Source organism: Hypanus sabinus, chromosome 2 (assembly GCF_030144855.1).
Source record: "Hypanus sabinus isolate sHypSab1 chromosome 2, sHypSab1.hap1, whole genome shotgun sequence".
NCBI lineage: Eukaryota > Metazoa > Chordata > Chondrichthyes > Myliobatiformes > Dasyatidae > Hypanus > Hypanus sabinus.
Genome location: NC_082707.1, coordinates 134,526,229 through 134,544,102, shown reverse-complemented (window position 1 = coordinate 134,544,102; position 17,874 = coordinate 134,526,229). Strand labels below are relative to the sequence as shown.

General features: G+C 41.2%; 1 protein-coding gene across 5 annotated transcripts in view; it reads right to left on the bottom strand.

The window, feature by feature from the left end:
- fsip1 (fibrous sheath interacting protein 1) overlaps nt 1–17,874 on the bottom strand; it is a 418,033-nt gene that overhangs the window by 390,240 nt on the left and 9,919 nt on the right. For all 5 annotated transcript variants that reach the window (XM_059955503.1, XM_059955521.1, XM_059955494.1 and 2 more), the window contains exons 2-3: nt 8,048–8,221; nt 1,711–1,933 (exon numbers count right to left, since the gene is read on the bottom strand). In XM_059955503.1, the coding sequence (XP_059811486.1) occupies nt 1,711–1,933; nt 8,048–8,218 (394 nt within the window). In that variant the 5' untranslated portion in view covers nt 8,219–8,221. The remainder of the gene's footprint in view (nt 1–1,710; nt 1,934–8,047; nt 8,222–17,874) is intronic.

Sequence of the window (17,874 nt, the reverse complement as noted above, 5' to 3'; positions counted from 1 at the left end):
TACCTCTGTTCTAGTACACTCCACAATGCCCTATCATTCACTATGCAAGTCCTCCTCTGGTTTGTCCTTTCAAAGTGCAACACTTCACACTTGTTTGCATTAAATTCCACCTGCTATTCTTCAGCACATTTTTCCCAATAGATCCTGCTGCAAGTTTTGATAACGTTCCTCGCTGTCTACTATGCCCTAATTTTGGTGTAATCCGCAAATTTGCTGATCCAGTTTACCACATTATCATCCAGATCACTGATACAGATAACAATGGACCCAGCACCAATTCCTGCAGCATACTATTAGACACAAGCCTCCAGTCTACAGGCCTCACTCTGGCTTCGCCCATGAATCAATGTCAAATCCAATTTACTGCTTCATTGCAAGTAGTATTCCAAAGTAAATTACCTAAAGTATAACTAGTCTGTCAATTACGGTTTAACCAAAAATAAAACTGAAAAATGTAACTTTTTTTAATTTGACCATTTCAATTAAGCAGCTATTTTTCACAAAACAGTATCTGAAATTCTCTAAGAGGAATTCTATTGTAAAGTTAATGGCCAACATTTAAAAACCACCATCTTTAATAATGTGAAACAGCCAGTGTGGACTATAATATTAATTGGAAATAAACTGCAGTAATAACTATACCTTTATAAAGTTATGTAAACCAGATGATTTTTTTCAGCTCGAGCTGTGTTGCACCAAAAGTTAATTTCCAAAAGGGACTATGACAAAACTTTTATTAAGATCAGGGAAGAACTTCACTGTATGAAATGTCAGAGAATGGATAATGCATCGGCTTAGCTTTTTGTCCTTTTACTTCCAGACATTCAACAGAAACTGCTATTTCAGTCACTCTACTGACTGAATGAAATCTCATCAATTCTAATTAATTAAAATTTCTGGCAAATGCACACAAGTTTAGCTTTATTAGCTTTAATTAATTCTTCTTGTTAAAGTCTGTCTGTCTGAAAGTTTTTCATTTCTGGCTTTTGGATCCAATGGCTTGAATAAAAAACCTCAAACACAAACAGGTCAGGCCGAATGCAGACCTCCCATTTAAAATCAACCTAACGAAAAATGAATTAACCCTGTTACTACAAGGACAGAATTCTTTTAAAAAAATTGTCAGGGTAGGGAAGTTTACTCTGCAATGGTCCATATTTTATGCTTGAGATGTATTTGACATTCAGAGGCATTGAGTATTATTCAAAATATAGAATTTAAATAACCTACAAAACCTTTCAAATAATTAAGAACATTGCAACTAAAGCAAATAATTCAAAATCTTCTTACCTTTCTTCCTTGCAGCTATATCCCTTCAAACAAATGGAATCACAGATCCTGAATCATTTCTAACATTACACAAAATGTACAAGCACATTTTTCAGCTTTAATGCGAGTGAATTTCAGCATAGCCAAGCTTTGCTGTTGGATTCTACACACACTGCTTAATTTAGCACAAGGAAATTCTATACTTCCCAAATATGCCAGAATTTATACAGTTCACAGTGGAAATGCCAATTTGGAAGAAAATTAGGATAATTTTGTCATAACCGAGTCTTCTAAATCATTTCTAGTCATGGCTAAATTGCCTCAAGTATAGATGATTATTCTGCCACTTGCTCTTTATTTGCTTTAAAATTCATGTAGCAAATAGACTGAGTGAATAAAGAATATCGCAAAGTTCTGAAATGTTAGTGTACTGCAATGTACCTGATTTTTCTGAAATTAGAACTTCCATTGTATTAGATCTAATGTGATCCCTTGGTGAGGAAAGACTTCTGTGTTGTCCTTCAAGACCTATTTTGTTAATACCCAAAATCTTCACTCCGTCTTCTTCAGTGAAAATTTCCAGTTCACTGTCCAGATCATCAAAGTAAGGATTAGTTGAGGATTCCACAGGGTTAAAATGGCTTTCCAAAGAGTCAGACTTTTCCTGCAATCAGAAGAGTAATTTTGATTTAGTGAAATTCATCTTTTTCTCATCTATACAAATAGGTTAGGGCTGACTGGTTTGCTACAGAATCAATGCATGACACACTAGTGACTGTTTTGATACTGATCTTACTACTTCAAATTTTGTTTCAGTAATGCCGGGTTTCACAGTCATCTCATTGATCCCATTTGTCCAGTTACCACCTGGTAGCCTATTCACTTTGATATGCCCATCAAGTCCAAACAGACATGTACAAACAAGCTGGATGAACTCAGCAGGTCGGGCAGCATCCATTGAAAGGAGCAGTCAATGAAGGCCGAGACCCTTCGTCAGGACTAAAGGAGGAGGGGGCAGGGGCCTTATAAAGAAGGTGGGGGGAGGGTGGAATGTGCCAGGTGAAAAACCAATCAGAGGAAAGATCAAGGATGGGGGAGGGGAAGCAGGGAGGGAATAGGCAGGAGAGGTGAAGAAGGAATCTAAGGGGAAAGCACTCCAATCTAAGGGAAAAACTCCAAACAGATTTTCTTTCACTTGCCAATTAACTTACCATGTCTTAAGAATGTGGGAAAAAGTTAAGGCACCCCAGAAAAACACATACAATCATCAAAAGAATATTAAAACTTCACACAGAAAGCAATGGAGGTCAGATCCAACCTGATTCACTGAAGCTGTTATGAAGCAACATTATGTCATTGGGATATGAGTCTTCTGGAGCAGCTCTTAAATGGACATGCTGAAATACAAGAACATTCTCCCAGCTATGCAGATATAGTGCTACTGACTTAATGGCTACTTCAATCATAAAAGGTAGGAAAGTGTTCCAAGGGTCTCAAAAGAGGAATCAGGACAAGCTGGTAAAACACAATGGCCACAGATGGTAATTTCTATGTGCAGAAAGACTACAAAGATCCTCTAGATCAGTGGGTCCCAATATTTTATGGCATGCACCCCTAGCAAGAACAAGGGGTCCATGGACCCCAGGTTGGGAACTGCTGCTCCAGAACTATAGCTATGCACTCCTGGCAGAAGGGTACAAGAAATATCACCAAGAGACAAGTCCCAGAATGCCTGCAATTTGAAGAATCCTGCAATGTAGGCAAATTTTCTTCCTCATCTACTCCCAAGTGCTGATGGAAAAGTTCACTCTGGAGTTCAAGTAACCTTTTTAAACACAGCAGTGAACAGCAGTCTATGAAATGTAGTAGAGGTGAGCAGTTTCAGGCTGGAATGATCCCAAAACTAAGAACCCAAGAATGATCTTGGCCTTAACATCCATAAACAAACTGGTGTGTTAGGCACAATTGAGGTCACACATCTCTGAAGACAAAGAATGTACTTTTAAATAGAACCATTTCATGGGAAAATGGAATTAATAAACCTGGATACTCAATGAGTAAAAATAACTTTTTTTTTACAGACAAGTGATGCCGAAAATCAGGTAGAACATGCATTTTGGAACAGCAGGTCAAGCAACATGAAAGGAAGGGAATAAACAGCTGACATTGTGGGCTGAGACTCTCCAACAGGCCTCTTAATGAAGGGTCTTGGGCTGAAACATTAACTGTTTATTCCCCTCCATAGACAATGCTCCACTGCTGAGTTCCTCTAGCATTTTGTGAATGTTGTTCAAGATTTCCCGCATCTGCAGAATCTCTTGTGTTTGAATGTTGCACTACTATTTGGTATCCTATGGAAGGCAGAGTTATGGATTATAGAAACGTACAGAAACAGCCCTATCAGCCACCTTGACTAATCCTACCTATACTGCTCCCATTTGCCTGCATTACAGTTGTATCCCTCTACACCTTTCTTATCCAAATTCCTTTCTATGCACCTTTTAAACATCATATCTGCCTCTTCCACTTTCTCTGGTCACTTATTCCAGATATTTACCTTAATGCATGTGGAGAACTTATCTCCAGATCTCTTTTAAATGTCTCTCCTCTCATGTTCAAATTGGGCCCCTAGTTCTAGCCTCTCCTAATCTTGAGAAAAGAAGATGCTGGCTATCCAACCTACACTATACTCCTCATAATTTTGTAAACCTCTAAAGGGTCATTCCTCAGCACTTTAACTTCCAGTGAAAATAACCACAATCTATCCAATCACTCCTTATAACTACAGCCCTCTTTTTCAAGCAATATCCTGTGTGAAATCTCTTCTGTGCTCTCCCATTTGCCACCACATCCTTCCTATAATGCAATGACCAGAACTGTACATGATACTCCTAAGTGCTGTCTACCCAGTGTTTGGTACAACTGCAAAACAAAAAGGCACTAGGACAAACAAATATCTTGCCAAAAGCCAGTTACTGAGTTTCTTGGTAAGTATTAAGATATCCAGAAGAGCATAAAAACATCATAGACAAAAGTAGGAGTGGCCCATTCAATTACACCCTCCCCCTAGTATATAATGATTGTGACTGCTTTTTTACCTCAAAGCCAGTTTCCTGCATTACCTTCCATATTCCTTGATTCTATTTTGTCCCAAAAACTCTATTGGTCTTGGTCTTAAACATGCTCAGTGCTGAGCCTCCAGAGCCCTCTTGGGTCGAAGAATCTCTACTCTTGGTGTGAAGAAATGTATTCCATCTCAACCAACCCCTTTATTTTGAGATTGCCCCCTGATTGAGACATGTCACAAATCATCTCTAATTCCATTGTGTCTATCCCCATCAGACCTACATCCCAAAGTTCAGACAGATGTGGTAAAGGAGTGAGTTGTCTTCTTTCAAATTTCCCACAGCTGCAGCCCTCATAGAAGAAAGGAGAGAAGGAAAAGGTAAGGAACTACACATTAGTGAATCTGACATCAATACCAGGAAAAGTACTCAAATCTACCCTGGAGAAAATGGTTGTCGGGCATTTTAAAAAATAGTAATTTTATTGTGCAGAGTAAACATGAGCTCATTAAAGACAAAACATATGCTCTTGATGTTGTAACAGAATGATAACAGGGAACCAGTGGATGTGCTATATTTACGTTTTAAAAGACCTTCAAAATATCCACACAAGAAATTAGTGATCAGGGATAACATACTACTGTGGATTGAGGATTGGGTTATAAACAGAAGCAGGTAGACAAACTAAATGGATTGTTTGCTAGTTCAGCGTCTGTGCAGAGTGAAGTGATATAGAGATTGGTCCTATGCCTTTGCTGTATCAATACATTGAATATATCAATTGCAATGAGGAAACCAAATGTAATATCTTCCCGGATGCCAGCAAATGTTGTGAAAAGGATGCACAGACTTCAGATGTTGTAGATTATAATTGGAGTGTTATAGGTTAGAGATCAAAGTGAATGGGTAAGCAACATGAAAAGATTCTTTGCTAAAACAAAAATGGTGATACTCGGAGGTTTTAGTGTCAAGAAGAAATCAAGTGTCTTTGTACAGAATCACTAAAAGTTAATCATAAACTCAAGAGATTCAGCAAATGCTGGAAATCTTGAAAAACATACACAACGTGCTTGAGGAAGTCAGCAAGTTAGGCTGCATCTATGAGGGGAATAAACAGTTTTAGCATTTCAGGCTGAGACCTTTCATCAACACCTGAAAGGAAGGCAGCAGAAGCCAGAATGAGAAGCTGGGAGAGGGGGAGGAATACAAGCTGGCAGGTGGTAGGTGGGATCATGTGAGGGGGAATGTGTGAGTGGGCGAAGGGGATGAAGTAAGAAGCTTAGAGGGGACAGGTAAAAGGCACAAAAGGCTGAAGAAATTCTAATAGAAGACCCTTCCCTTTCTTCCATGATCCACAGCCTTCTCCTATTAGATTCACCTTTTACCTGCCAGCCTGTACTCTTTCCCTTCCCCCTCCATCTTATTCTGGCTTCTGCTCCATTCCTTTCCAGTCCTGATGAAGGGTTTCAGCATGAAGTGTCAACTACTTCCCTCCATAGATGCTGCCTGGCTTACTAAGTTCCTCCAGCATTTAGTGCTGCTGCACTGAAAGTTAACATGAATGCACAACAATAAAGGAAATCAAATGACATTTGAGTTTTACTACAAGAGTAACTCCATTTGACTGCAACCACCTGGATCCCTAGTGAGACTACACCTGGAATACCTGCAAGAAAAACACAGGTCAGGCAATATTTATAGAAAAAGAAACAATTAACATTTCAGGGGTGAGACACTTCATTAGGGCTGAGAAAGGGAGAAAATAAGTTAATCTGGGTAGCAGAAAAGTACTCAGAAAGCTTTTTCTGAATAACATGGCTTTTTAGTGGCAGTTAAGCTTCTTTTCTGTGGGGCAATATATTGCTAGTATTGTGAAGTATGGCCAACTGGAACAAGCTCAAACAAAATATACAAATAAAAGAAAAAGGAAGAGAGAGATGCCAGTCTTGATACCCCTCAGTCTACAGGAGTGATCCTGAGCCTACAGCTGTCCAATAATTTGATTTAAATCCTCCCACTTCCACACTCGCCTCTGTCTGTACCCTCCTGAACTCATATAACAGGGCCCAATATAAGTTAAGGGAAAGACAACTCATCTTTCTTCAGGGCACATTGCAGGACTCAATAATGAATTTTCCAACCTTAGGTAATTTGTTCTTTCTTTTTATTTGCACCAGGGTTAGCTATATATTTTTTTGCCTATCATCCCTCTTCTTTCATTATTTTACCCTCTGTTAAGTTCCCTTTATCCTACCCATTTCCCTCACTCACATTCTCTGCTACAAAGACAAACTAGTTTTCTCTCTTTCTTGGTTTTGATGAAGGTGGGTCAGGGTGTCACTGTTAACAGTTTCTCTATCCATTTATGCCGTTTTCCCTGCTTAGTTGTTTTTTGTCCCGGCATTAAACACAGATGTGAGGCTTCCACCGTCTATGATGTCTAGAGGTTAGAGATCAAACAATAAGGGGCCAGTCAACTAGATGAGAAAAAAATCTTGTTCACACAATAAGTAGGGAATCTTTTGGATTCCTCAGCTATGGGAAATGTGGAAGCTCAAGAAAAAGCTCAATGGTCAATTTGGAAATTAAGCTATATTGAGCCAGGTAAAAGATCAGCCATGATCATATTGAATGGTGCAGCAGTCACAGGGTACCACACAGCATTGCAGTCACATCCAGGAACAATATTCCATGTTAAGAAACTTTGCATCAGCATGGCAACATTTGTTTTGAAATTCTATGAAGGAATTTCTAGGCCAATATCTTTCAGCTCCAATTTGAAATAAAAGCTCTCTATGCCAATCATCAGAATCAGGTTTAATATCACCAGCATATGTCATGAACTTTGTTAACTTTGCAGCAGCAGTACAATGCAATATATGATAAATATAGAAAAATAGAATTAAGTGCAAAAACAGAAATAAAAAAAGGAGTGACGTAATGTTCATAAGTTCAAGTAGAAATCACATGACAGAGGGGAAGAAGCTGTTCCTGAATTACTGAGTGTGTGCCTTCAGGCTTCTGTACCTCCTGCCTGATTATAACAATGAGAAGAGGACATCTCCTGGTGGTGGGGGTCCTTAATGATGGACGGCGCCTTTTTGAAGCACCACTCCTTGAAGACGTCATGGATGCTACAAAGGCTAATACCCATGATGCAGCTAGCTAATTTTACATTTTTCTGCAACTTACTTTGATCCAGTGCAGTAGCAAACCGCCCCCCCCCCCCCATAGCAGACAGTGATGTAGCCCTCAGAATGTTTGTTACATCTATAGAAGTTTTTGAGTGTTTTAGGTGACAAGCCAAAGCTCCTCAATCTCCTTATGAAATATAACCATTATCTTGCCTTCTTTATAGCTACATTAATATATCACAACCAGGTTAGGTCCTCTGAGATATTTACACCCAGGAACTTGAAAATGCTCACTCTCTCCACTTCTGATCCCTGGATGAGAATTGGTTTGTTTTCCTTCGTCTTACCCTTACAGAACTCAGAATTTGCTCTTTAGTCTTACTAACGTTGAGTGCTAGGTTGTTGCTATGACACCACTCAACTAGCTGATACATCTCACACTACCATCATGTTTCCATTTGGAATCATTATTTATGACAATGGTTCCATTATTGTTTACAAATTCATTTTACTGAATTGCTTGAAATATTTGAGCACTGAGAGGAAATATAGCTGATACTCAAACCACACACATTTTACCTGGGCTAAATTTGGTTCTGGTGTTAAAACCACCATAGCTCCAGAGCAGTGTATATTCCGTCTTTGCTTGTCTGGTGATGGACCACTTGCCACTCGGCTGCCAGGACGTGTTCGAAAACCAGTTGCTGGACGTGTGATTTCATCAAATGGGCCTCTAACAATGTCCATCATAACCTAAAATAATCCAGTGTTTTAAATAAGTGCACATAATGATGTCAGGAAATCACAATGAGCATCAACATACAACACCAGAATGAATAGATGACAATTTACCAATGTTTTAGACCTGGTGCATAATCTTAACACACAACATTTAATTTTCAATATTTTAACAATATCCAAAAATTACCAACAAAATAGAACTGTCACACAAACAAACAAGTAAATACAATACGCACTGGAATATCAACACAAACTTAATTTTTCACACTACAATATCTGCGCAAGCATGTTACAGAAAGGGAAAGTGAACTTCACTTTTAGACTTTTTAATTCAGGAAATAAAGATCCACAGGAGAAGTCTGTGTTAAGAGCTAAGATAATAAAGACCATGCACTAGAAACCCTTGCAGCCCTGCTCAAAAAATAATAAACCATGTTGTGTATGGTTCAGCTAGATCTTCCAATATACAGAAACAAACTACAACAAATTCAAAGTGGATCATATTATTAAGGTATTTATTATTGCCCTTGCAAGAGGAGTTATGCATCCAGCCAATTTACATTATAGTGTTTTTTTTGCAAAGGACAGTGATTAGGTTGCTCCATTCCATAACATTACATTCATTTGCTATCTTCATCTTTAGAAATTGCATCCTGTTTCCCCACTATCTGGACATACTCTCTGGCCATAAAACAAATTGCCTGTCATCAAAGAAAATAGTTTGTCCCATATAACACAAACACACTTGTAAGTTTTCTCACCCAAACCAACAAAGCACCTTGGGATTTTATAGACCCCATTTTGTTCCATTATATTTCACAAAAAATACAAATTCATAAAGAATTCAGGGTTACAAATACATTTCCAAAGCCACATTTTGTTATGAACATCAAGTGAATGGCAAATTGATTGAAGTACAGCGGTGAATATGGTGACAAGGTTCCTGATGGTACACTCATCCATAAAGTCAGGAGGCAAGGGATTCATGGAAACTTGGCTGTGTAGATTCAGAACTGGCTTATCCATAGAAGGCAGAGGATGTTAGTAGATGGAGCAAGTTCAGCCTGCAGATCAATGACTAGTGGTATTCCACAGGAATCTATTGTGGAACCTTTATTCTTTGTGATAAGAACATAAGAAATAGGAATAGGAGTGGGCCATCCAGCCCATCGAGCTAGCCCTGCCATTCAATAAGATCATGGCTGATCTGTCCGTAAAATAAGCTCCATCTACCTGCCTTTTCCCCATAACCCTTAATTCCCCTATTACTGTATGTAAAAATCTATCTAACTGTACCTTAAATATATTTAGTGAAGAAGCCTCAACTGCTTCCCTCTGCAGAGAATTCCACAGATTCACCACACTCTGGGAAAAACAGTTTCCCCTCATCTCTGTCCTAAATCTTCTCCCCTGAATCTTGAGGCAATGTCCCCTAGTTCTAGACTCACCTACCAATGGAAACAACTTTCCTACTTCGATCTTATCTATCCCTTTCAGAATTTTGTATGTTTCTATAAGATCCCCTCTCATTCTTCCGAATTCCAGAGAGTATAGTCCTAGGCAACTCAATCTCTCCTCATAGGTTAACCCCTTCATCTCTGGAATCGTCCTGTTGAACCTCCTCTGCACTGCCTCCAAATCCAGTATATCCTTCCTCAAGTATGGAGACCAGAACTGCACACAGTGCTCCAGGTGCAGCCTCACCAGTACCCTGTTTAGTTGCAGCATGACCTCCCTGCTCTTGAGTTCAATCTCTCTAGCAATAAACATTCTGTTTGCCTTCTTAATAACTTGTTGTACCTGCAAGCCAACTTTTTGTGATTCATAACAAGTACTCCGAAGTTCCTCTGCACAACAGAATGCTGCAACCTTTTACCATTTAAATAATAATCTGCTCTTTTATTATTCCTTCCAAAGCGGATGACCTCACATTTACCAATGTTGTATTCCATCTGCCAGACCTTGGCCCACTCACTTAACCTATCTATATCCCTCTGCAGACTCTCCACATCCTCTGTACAATTTGCTTTCCCACTCAGTTTAGTGTCATCAGCAAATTTCAGACAATAGACAATAGGTGCAGAAGTAGACCATTCGGCCCTTCGAGCCTGCACCGCCATTCTGAGATCATGGCTGATCATCTACTATCAATACCCGGTTCCTGCCTTGCCCATATCCCTTGATTCCCCTATCCATAAGATACCTATCTAGATCCTTCTTGAAAGCATCCAGAGAATTGGCCTCCACTGCCTTCCAAGGCAGTGCATTCCAGACCCCCACAACTCTCTGGGAGAAGAAGTTTTTCCTTAACTCTGTCCTAAATGACCTACCCCTTATTCTCAAACCATGCCCTCTGGTACTGGACTCTCCCAGCATCTGGAACATATTTCCTGCCTCTATCTTGTCCAATTCCTTAATAATCTTATAAGTTGCAATCAGATCCCCTCTCAATCCCCTTAATTCCAGCGTGTACGAGCCCAGTCTCTCTAACCTCTCTGCGTAAGACAGTCCGGACATCCCAGGAATTAACCTCGTGAATCTATGCTGCACTTCCTCTACAGCCAGGATGTCCTTCCTTAACCCTGGAGACCAAAACTGTACACAATACTCCAGGTGTGGTCTCACCAGGGCCCTGTACAAATGCAAGAGGATTTCCTTGCTCTTGTACTCAATTCCCTTTGTAATAAAGGCCAACATTCCATTAGCCTTCTTCACTGCCTGCTGCACTTGCTCATTCACCTTCAGTGAATGATGAACAAGGACTCCTAGATCTCTTTGTATTTCTCCCTTACCTAACTCTACACCGTTCAGATAATAATCTGCCTTCCTGTTCTTACTCCCAAAGTGGATACCCTCACACTTATTCACATTAAACGTCATCTGCCAAGTATCTGCCCACTCACCCTGAATTCTTCTAACATCCTCATCACATGTCACACTGCCACCCAGCTTAGTATCATCAGCAAACTTGCTGATGTTATTCTCAATGCCTTCATCTAAATCATTGGTGTAAATCGCAAAAAGCTGTGGTCCCAATACCGAGCCCTGTGGCACTCCACTAGTCACCACCTGCCATTCCGAGAAACACCCATTCACCGTTACTCTTTGCTTTCTATCTGCCAACCAGTTTTCTATCCATGTCAATATCTTCCCCCCAATGCCATGAGCTCTGATTTTACCCACCAATCTCCTATTTGGGACCTTATCAAATGCCTTCTGAAAATCGAGATACACTACATCCACTGGATCTCCCTTGTCTAACTTCCTGGTTACATCCTCAAAAAACTCCAATAGATTAGTCAAGCATGATTTGCCCTTGGTAAATCCATGCTGGCTTGGCCCAATCCTATCACTGCTATCTAGAAATACCACTATTTCATCTTTAATAATGGACTCTAGCATCTTCCCCACTACTGATGTTAGGCTGACAGGACGATAGTTCTCTGTTTTCTCCCTCCCTCCTTTCTTAAAAAGTAGGATAACATTAGCCATTCTCCAATCCTCAGAAACTGATCCTGAATCTAAGGAACATTGGAAAATGATTACCAATGCAGCCGCAATTTCCAGGGCCACCTCCTTTAGTACCCTAGGATGCAGACCATCTGGACCTGGGGATTTGTCAGCCTTCAGTCCCATCAGTCTACTCATCACCGTTTCCTTCCTAATGTCAATCTGTTTCATTTCCTCTGTTACCCTATTTCCTTGGCCCATCCATACATCTGGGAGATTGCTGGTGTCTTCCCTAGTGAAGACAGATCTAAAGTACTTATTAAATTCTTCTGCCATTTCTCTGTTTCCCATAACAATTTCACCCAATTCATTCTTCAAGGGCCCAACATCGTTCTTAACTATCTTCTTTCTCTTCACATACCTAAAAAAGCTTTTGCTATCCTCCTTTATGTTCCTGGCTAGCTTGCATTAGTACCTCATTTTTTCTCCCCGTATTGCCTTTTTAGTTAAGTTCTGTTGTTCCTTAAAAATTTCCCAATCGTCTGTCCTCCCACTCACCTTAGATCTGTCATATTTCCTTTTTTTTTAATGCTATGCAATCTCTGATTTCCTTTGTCAACCACTGCGGCCCCTTTCCCCGCTTTGAATCCTTCCTTCTCCGGGGGATGAACTGATTTTGCACCTTGTGCATTATTCCCAAGAACACCTGCCATTGTTGTTCCACTGTCTTTTCTGCTCGGATATCCGTCCAGTTAACTTTGGCCAGCTCCTCCCTCATGGCTCCATAGTTTCCCTTGTTCAACTGCAACACTGACACCCCCGATCTGCCCTTATCCTTCTCAAACTACAGACAAAAACTTATATTATGTTCACTACCTCCTATTTGCTCCTTTACTTCAAGATCGCTTATCAAATCCTGTTTATTACACAAGACTAAATCCAGAATAGCCTTGTCCCTGGTCGGCTCTCATACAAGCTGTTCCAAGAATGCATCCCATAGGCACTCTACAAACTCCCTATCCTGGGGTCCAGCACCAACCTGATTCTCCCAGTTCACCTGCATGTTGAAATCCCCCATAACTACTGCGACATTACCTTTGCCACATGCCAATGTTAACTCCCTATTCAACTTGCACCATGCTACTGTTTGGTGGCCTGTAGACAACACCCATTAGGGTCTTTTTGCCCTTACTGTTCCTCAGTTCTATCCACACAGACTCTACTTCTCCTGATCCTATGTCCCCCCCCCCCCCCCTTGCAAAGGACTGAATCTCATTCCTCACCAACAGGGCCACCCCACCCCCGCTGCCCACATTTCTGTCCCTACAATAGCATGTGTACCCTTGTACATTCATTTCCCAGGTCTAATCTCCCTGCAGCCATGTCTCCGTTATCCCAGCAACATCATAGTTACCCATTCGCACCTGAGCTTCAAGCTCATCCGCCTTATTTCTGACACTTCGTGCATTCAGATATAGAATTTTTAGCCCATTTCTCCTCTCTCTGTTTAAATCACTGCCTATTGTGCTTAACCCAGCTCCCCAAACTCCCCTCGGGCTATATGCTCCTTGAATTTTGTTGTCCTTTCTAAATTTACTTATTCATTCAGCACATTTAACTCCTTGCTCCATCAGACCATCCCTCTGTACATGTGTCCTCCTTATCACTTGTTCCGCCTCACCTTTCTCTACTACATACTTAATATTCCAGAATTGTGTAGTCCCCACCTGTCCTTTATTCTTCATCTCACTATCCTCTCTCGCATTCTGGATCCCTGCCCCCTGCAAATTTAGTTTAAACCCCCCTGAGAATCACTGGCAAACTTTCCTGCAAGTATGTTGGTACCACTCCAGTTCAGGTGTAAACCGTCTGGTCGGAACAGATCCCACCTTCCCTGGAACAAAGCCCAATTATCTAAAAAGCTGAAGCCCTCCCTCCTGCACCATCCTCTCAGCCACGTATTAATCTGTATAATCCTTCTGTTCCTTGCCTCACTCGCACGTGGCACAGGTAGCAATCCTGAGATTGTTACCCTGGAGGTCCTGCCCTTCAGCTTCGCACTTAACTCCCTGAACTCACTACGCAGGACCCCCTCACTCATCCTACCCATGTCATTGGTCCCTACACGGACCACAACTTCTGGATTCTTGCCCTCCCTCTCAAGAATAACCTGCACCCGATCTGAGATGTCCCAGACCCCGGCACCAGGGAGGCAACATACCATCCGAGACTCCTGATCTTCCCCACAAACTCTTCTATCCACCCCCCTGACTATAGAATCCCCTATCACTACCGCTCTCTTCTCTTCCCTCCTCCCCTTCCTAGTCGAGGGTCCAACCTCAGTGCCAGAGACAGGACCACTGCAACTTGTTCCTGGTAGGTCATCCCCACCAACAGTATCCAGTATTTTGCTACGCTACACTCAGTCCCCTGTTCCAAATCATCAATGTAAATGGTAAACAGCTGCAGGCCTAGCACAAACCCCTGCGGCACCCAACTCACCATCAACTGCCAACCAGAGAAATACCCATTTATACCAACTGTCTGCCTTCTATTGGTTAACCAATCCACTATCCATGCCAATACACTTCCTCCAACTCCACGCATCCGTATCTTATTTATAAGTCTCTTGAGCGGCACCTTATCGAATGCCCTCTGGAAATCAAAGTATATGACATCCACCTGTTCCCCTCTATCCACTGCACCCATTATGTCCTCAAAGAACTGCTGTTAAATTTGTCAAACAGGACCTGTCCTTTCTGAATCCATGCTGTGTCTGTCTACTGGAACGCCTCCTTTCCAAATAGTTCACTGTTTCTTCCTTAATGCTTCCTTCCAGCATCTTCCTGACTACAGATGTCAAGCTAACTGGCCTATAGTTGCCCATCTTTTGCCTGCATCCTTTTTTAAAAAGTAGCATGACATTTGCCATCTTCCAATCCACAGGACCTGCCCAGAGTCTAAAGGGTTTTGGTAAATGATTACCAATGTGTCTACTATAACCTCCGCCAATTCCCTCAGCACCCTGGGCTGCATCCCATCAGGACCAGGGGACTTATCTACCTTCAGGCCCTCTAGTTTGCTCATCACTATCTCTTTAGTGACAGTGACTTTATTGAGGTCCTCACCACCCATTTCGTCCATAGCATCTTAGACATGTCCTCCACCGTGAAGACCGACACAAAATAGTTATTCAATGCCTCAGCCATTTCCTTATCACCCAATATCCATTCGCCTTCTCGTCTTCCAAGGGACCTACGTTGACCTTAGCCACCCTCTTCTGCTTTATATATTTATAAAAACTTTTGCTATCTGTTTCTACAAATGTTTGTATATTTTGTGCCAATTTACCTTCATACTCTGTCTTCCCTATATTTAGAAATGACTTGGATAATAACGTGGAAGGTGGATTAGTAAGTATGCAGATGAAACAAAGGTTTGTGGCAACATGGATAATGTGGAAGGTTATCATAGGTTTCAAAGGGATAAAGACAAGATATCAATATATGTGGAGAAATGGCAGATGGAGTTCTATCAGAAAAATGTGAAGTGATACACTTCAGAACATCGAACTTGAAGGCAGAGTACAAGATTGGTGGCAGGATACTCAACAATGTGGAGCAAAAGAGGGGTTTTCAGGTTCAAGTCCATAGATCCCTTACAGTTAAAACACAAGTTGATAGGCTGATTAAGAAGGCCCATGATGAATTGGCCTTCGTTAGACAAGGGATTGAGTTCAAGAACTATTAAGTTATGCTACAGCTTTATAAACCTGTTTAGACTATACTTGGAATATTGCATTCAGCTTTGATTGCTTCATTATATTAGAATGTTGAAGCTTTAAAGAGGGGGCAGAGGAGATTTACCAGGAGATTTATCTGGATTAAAGAACTTGTCTTATGAGGAGAAGATGATCAAGCTAGGGTTTTTCCTCTTTGGAGCAAAGCAGGATGAGACGCAACTTAATAGAGGTGTATAAGATAATGAGAGGCATACACAGTGTGGGCAGCCAGCACCTTTCCCTCAAGGCAACAATGACCAATATTCCAGTGCTTTATAAAGTCTCAACATTATATTACATCCTTGCATCTATATTCTAGTGTTTTCAAAATGAACGCTAACATTACATTTGCCTTCCTCGCCACAGACTCAATCTGCAAATTAGAAACATAGAAAACCTACAGCACAATATAGGCCCTTCGGCCACAAAGTTGTGCCAAACATGTCCCTACCTTAGAAATTACTATGGTTACCCATAGCCCTCTATTTTTCTAAGCTCCATGTACCTATCCTGGAGTCTCTTAAAAGACCCTATCGTATCCACCTCCAACACCGCCGCCGGCAGCCCATTTCATGCACTCACCACTCTCTGCATAAAAAACTTAACGCTGACATCTCCTCTGTACCTACTCCCAAGCACCTAAGACCTGTGCTCTCTTGAAGCAGTCATTTCAGCCCAGGAAAAAAGCCTCTGACTAGCCACATGATCAATGCCTCTCATCATCTTATACTCCTCTATCAGGTCACCTCTCATCCTCCGCCACTCCAAGGAGAAAAGGCCAAGTTCACTCAACCTGTTCTCATAAGGCATGCTCCCCAATCCAGGCAACGTCCTTGTAAATCTTCTCTGCACCCTTTCTATGGCTTCCACATCCTTCCTGTAGTGAGGCGACCAGAACTGAGCACAGTTATCCAAGTGGGGTCTGACCAGGCTCCTATATAGCTGCAACATTACCTCTCGGCTCCAAAATGCAGTTCCACGATTGATGAAGGCCAATACACCATACACCTTCTTAACCACAGTCAACCTGTGCAGAAGCTGAGCATCCTATGGACTTGGACCCCAAGATCCCTCTGATCCCACACTGCCAAGAGTCTTGAAGATTGAGTCTTGTACCAAAGTGCATGACCGTACACTTCCCAACATTGTATTCCATCTGCCTCTTTTTTGCCCATTCTTCTAATCTATCCAAGTCCTTCTGCAGCCTCTCTACTTCCTCAAAATTACTTGCCCCGCCACCTAGCTTCATATCGTCTGAAAACTTTGCAACAAAGCCATCAATTCCATCATCCAAATCATTGACATAATGTAATAAAAATTCAGGCGCAACACAGACCACCGAGGAACACCACTAGTCACCAGCAACCAGCCGGAAAAGGCTCCCTTTATTCCCACTCTTTGATTCCTGCCAATAAGTCACTGTTTTATCCATGCTAAAATCTTTCCTGTAATACCATGGGCTGATAGTTTGTTAAGCAGTTTCATGTATGGCACCTTGTCAAAGGCCTTCTGAAAATCCAAATACACAACATCAACCAATTCTCCTTTGTCTATCCCTGTTATTTCTTCAAGGAACCCTAACAGATTTGTCAGGCATGATTTTCCCTTGAGGAAACACATGCCTCCAAATATCCTGAAATCACATTCTTAACAATCAACCTCAACATCTTCCCAACCACCAAGTTCAGACTAACTGGCCAATAATATTTTTCTTTTTCCTCCCTCTCTTCTTGAAGAGACTTTTGCAGTTTTCTAGTTTTTCAGAACCATTCCAGATTCTAGTGATACTTGAAAGATCATTACTAATGCCTCCATGATCTCTCTCAGAACCCTGCAGTGCATGCCATCTGGTCCAGGTGACTTATCTACATTCAGATTTTTCAGTTTCCCAAGAACCTTCTCCCTAGTAATGGTAACTTCACATACTTCATGACCCCTGACATCTAGAACTTCCACCAGTGAACTTCCACTAGTGTCCTCCGCAGTGAAGGCTGATGCAAAATAATTATTCAATTCATCTGCCATTTCCTTGTCCCCCATTGCAATCATTTTCCAGTGGGCTGATATCTACTTTCACCTCTCTTTTACATTTATATATCTGAAATAAACTTCTGGTATCCTCTTTAATATTATTGACCAGCTTACTTTTGTACTCTATCTTTACCTTCTTAATTACATTTTTAGTTGCCTCCTGTTGGTTTTAAAAGCTTCCCAATCTTCTAACCCCATTAATTTTTGCTCTATTATATGCCCTCTCTTTGGCTTTTATGGTGGCTGTAACTTCTCGTTAGCTATGGTTATGTCATCTTGCCTTCAGAATGAATACATCTTCCTTTCTGGGATGTATACATCCTTGACTTCCAAATTGCTTCCAGAAATTCCAGCCATTGCAGCTCTGCTATCATCTCTGCCAGTGTTCCTTTCCAATCAATTC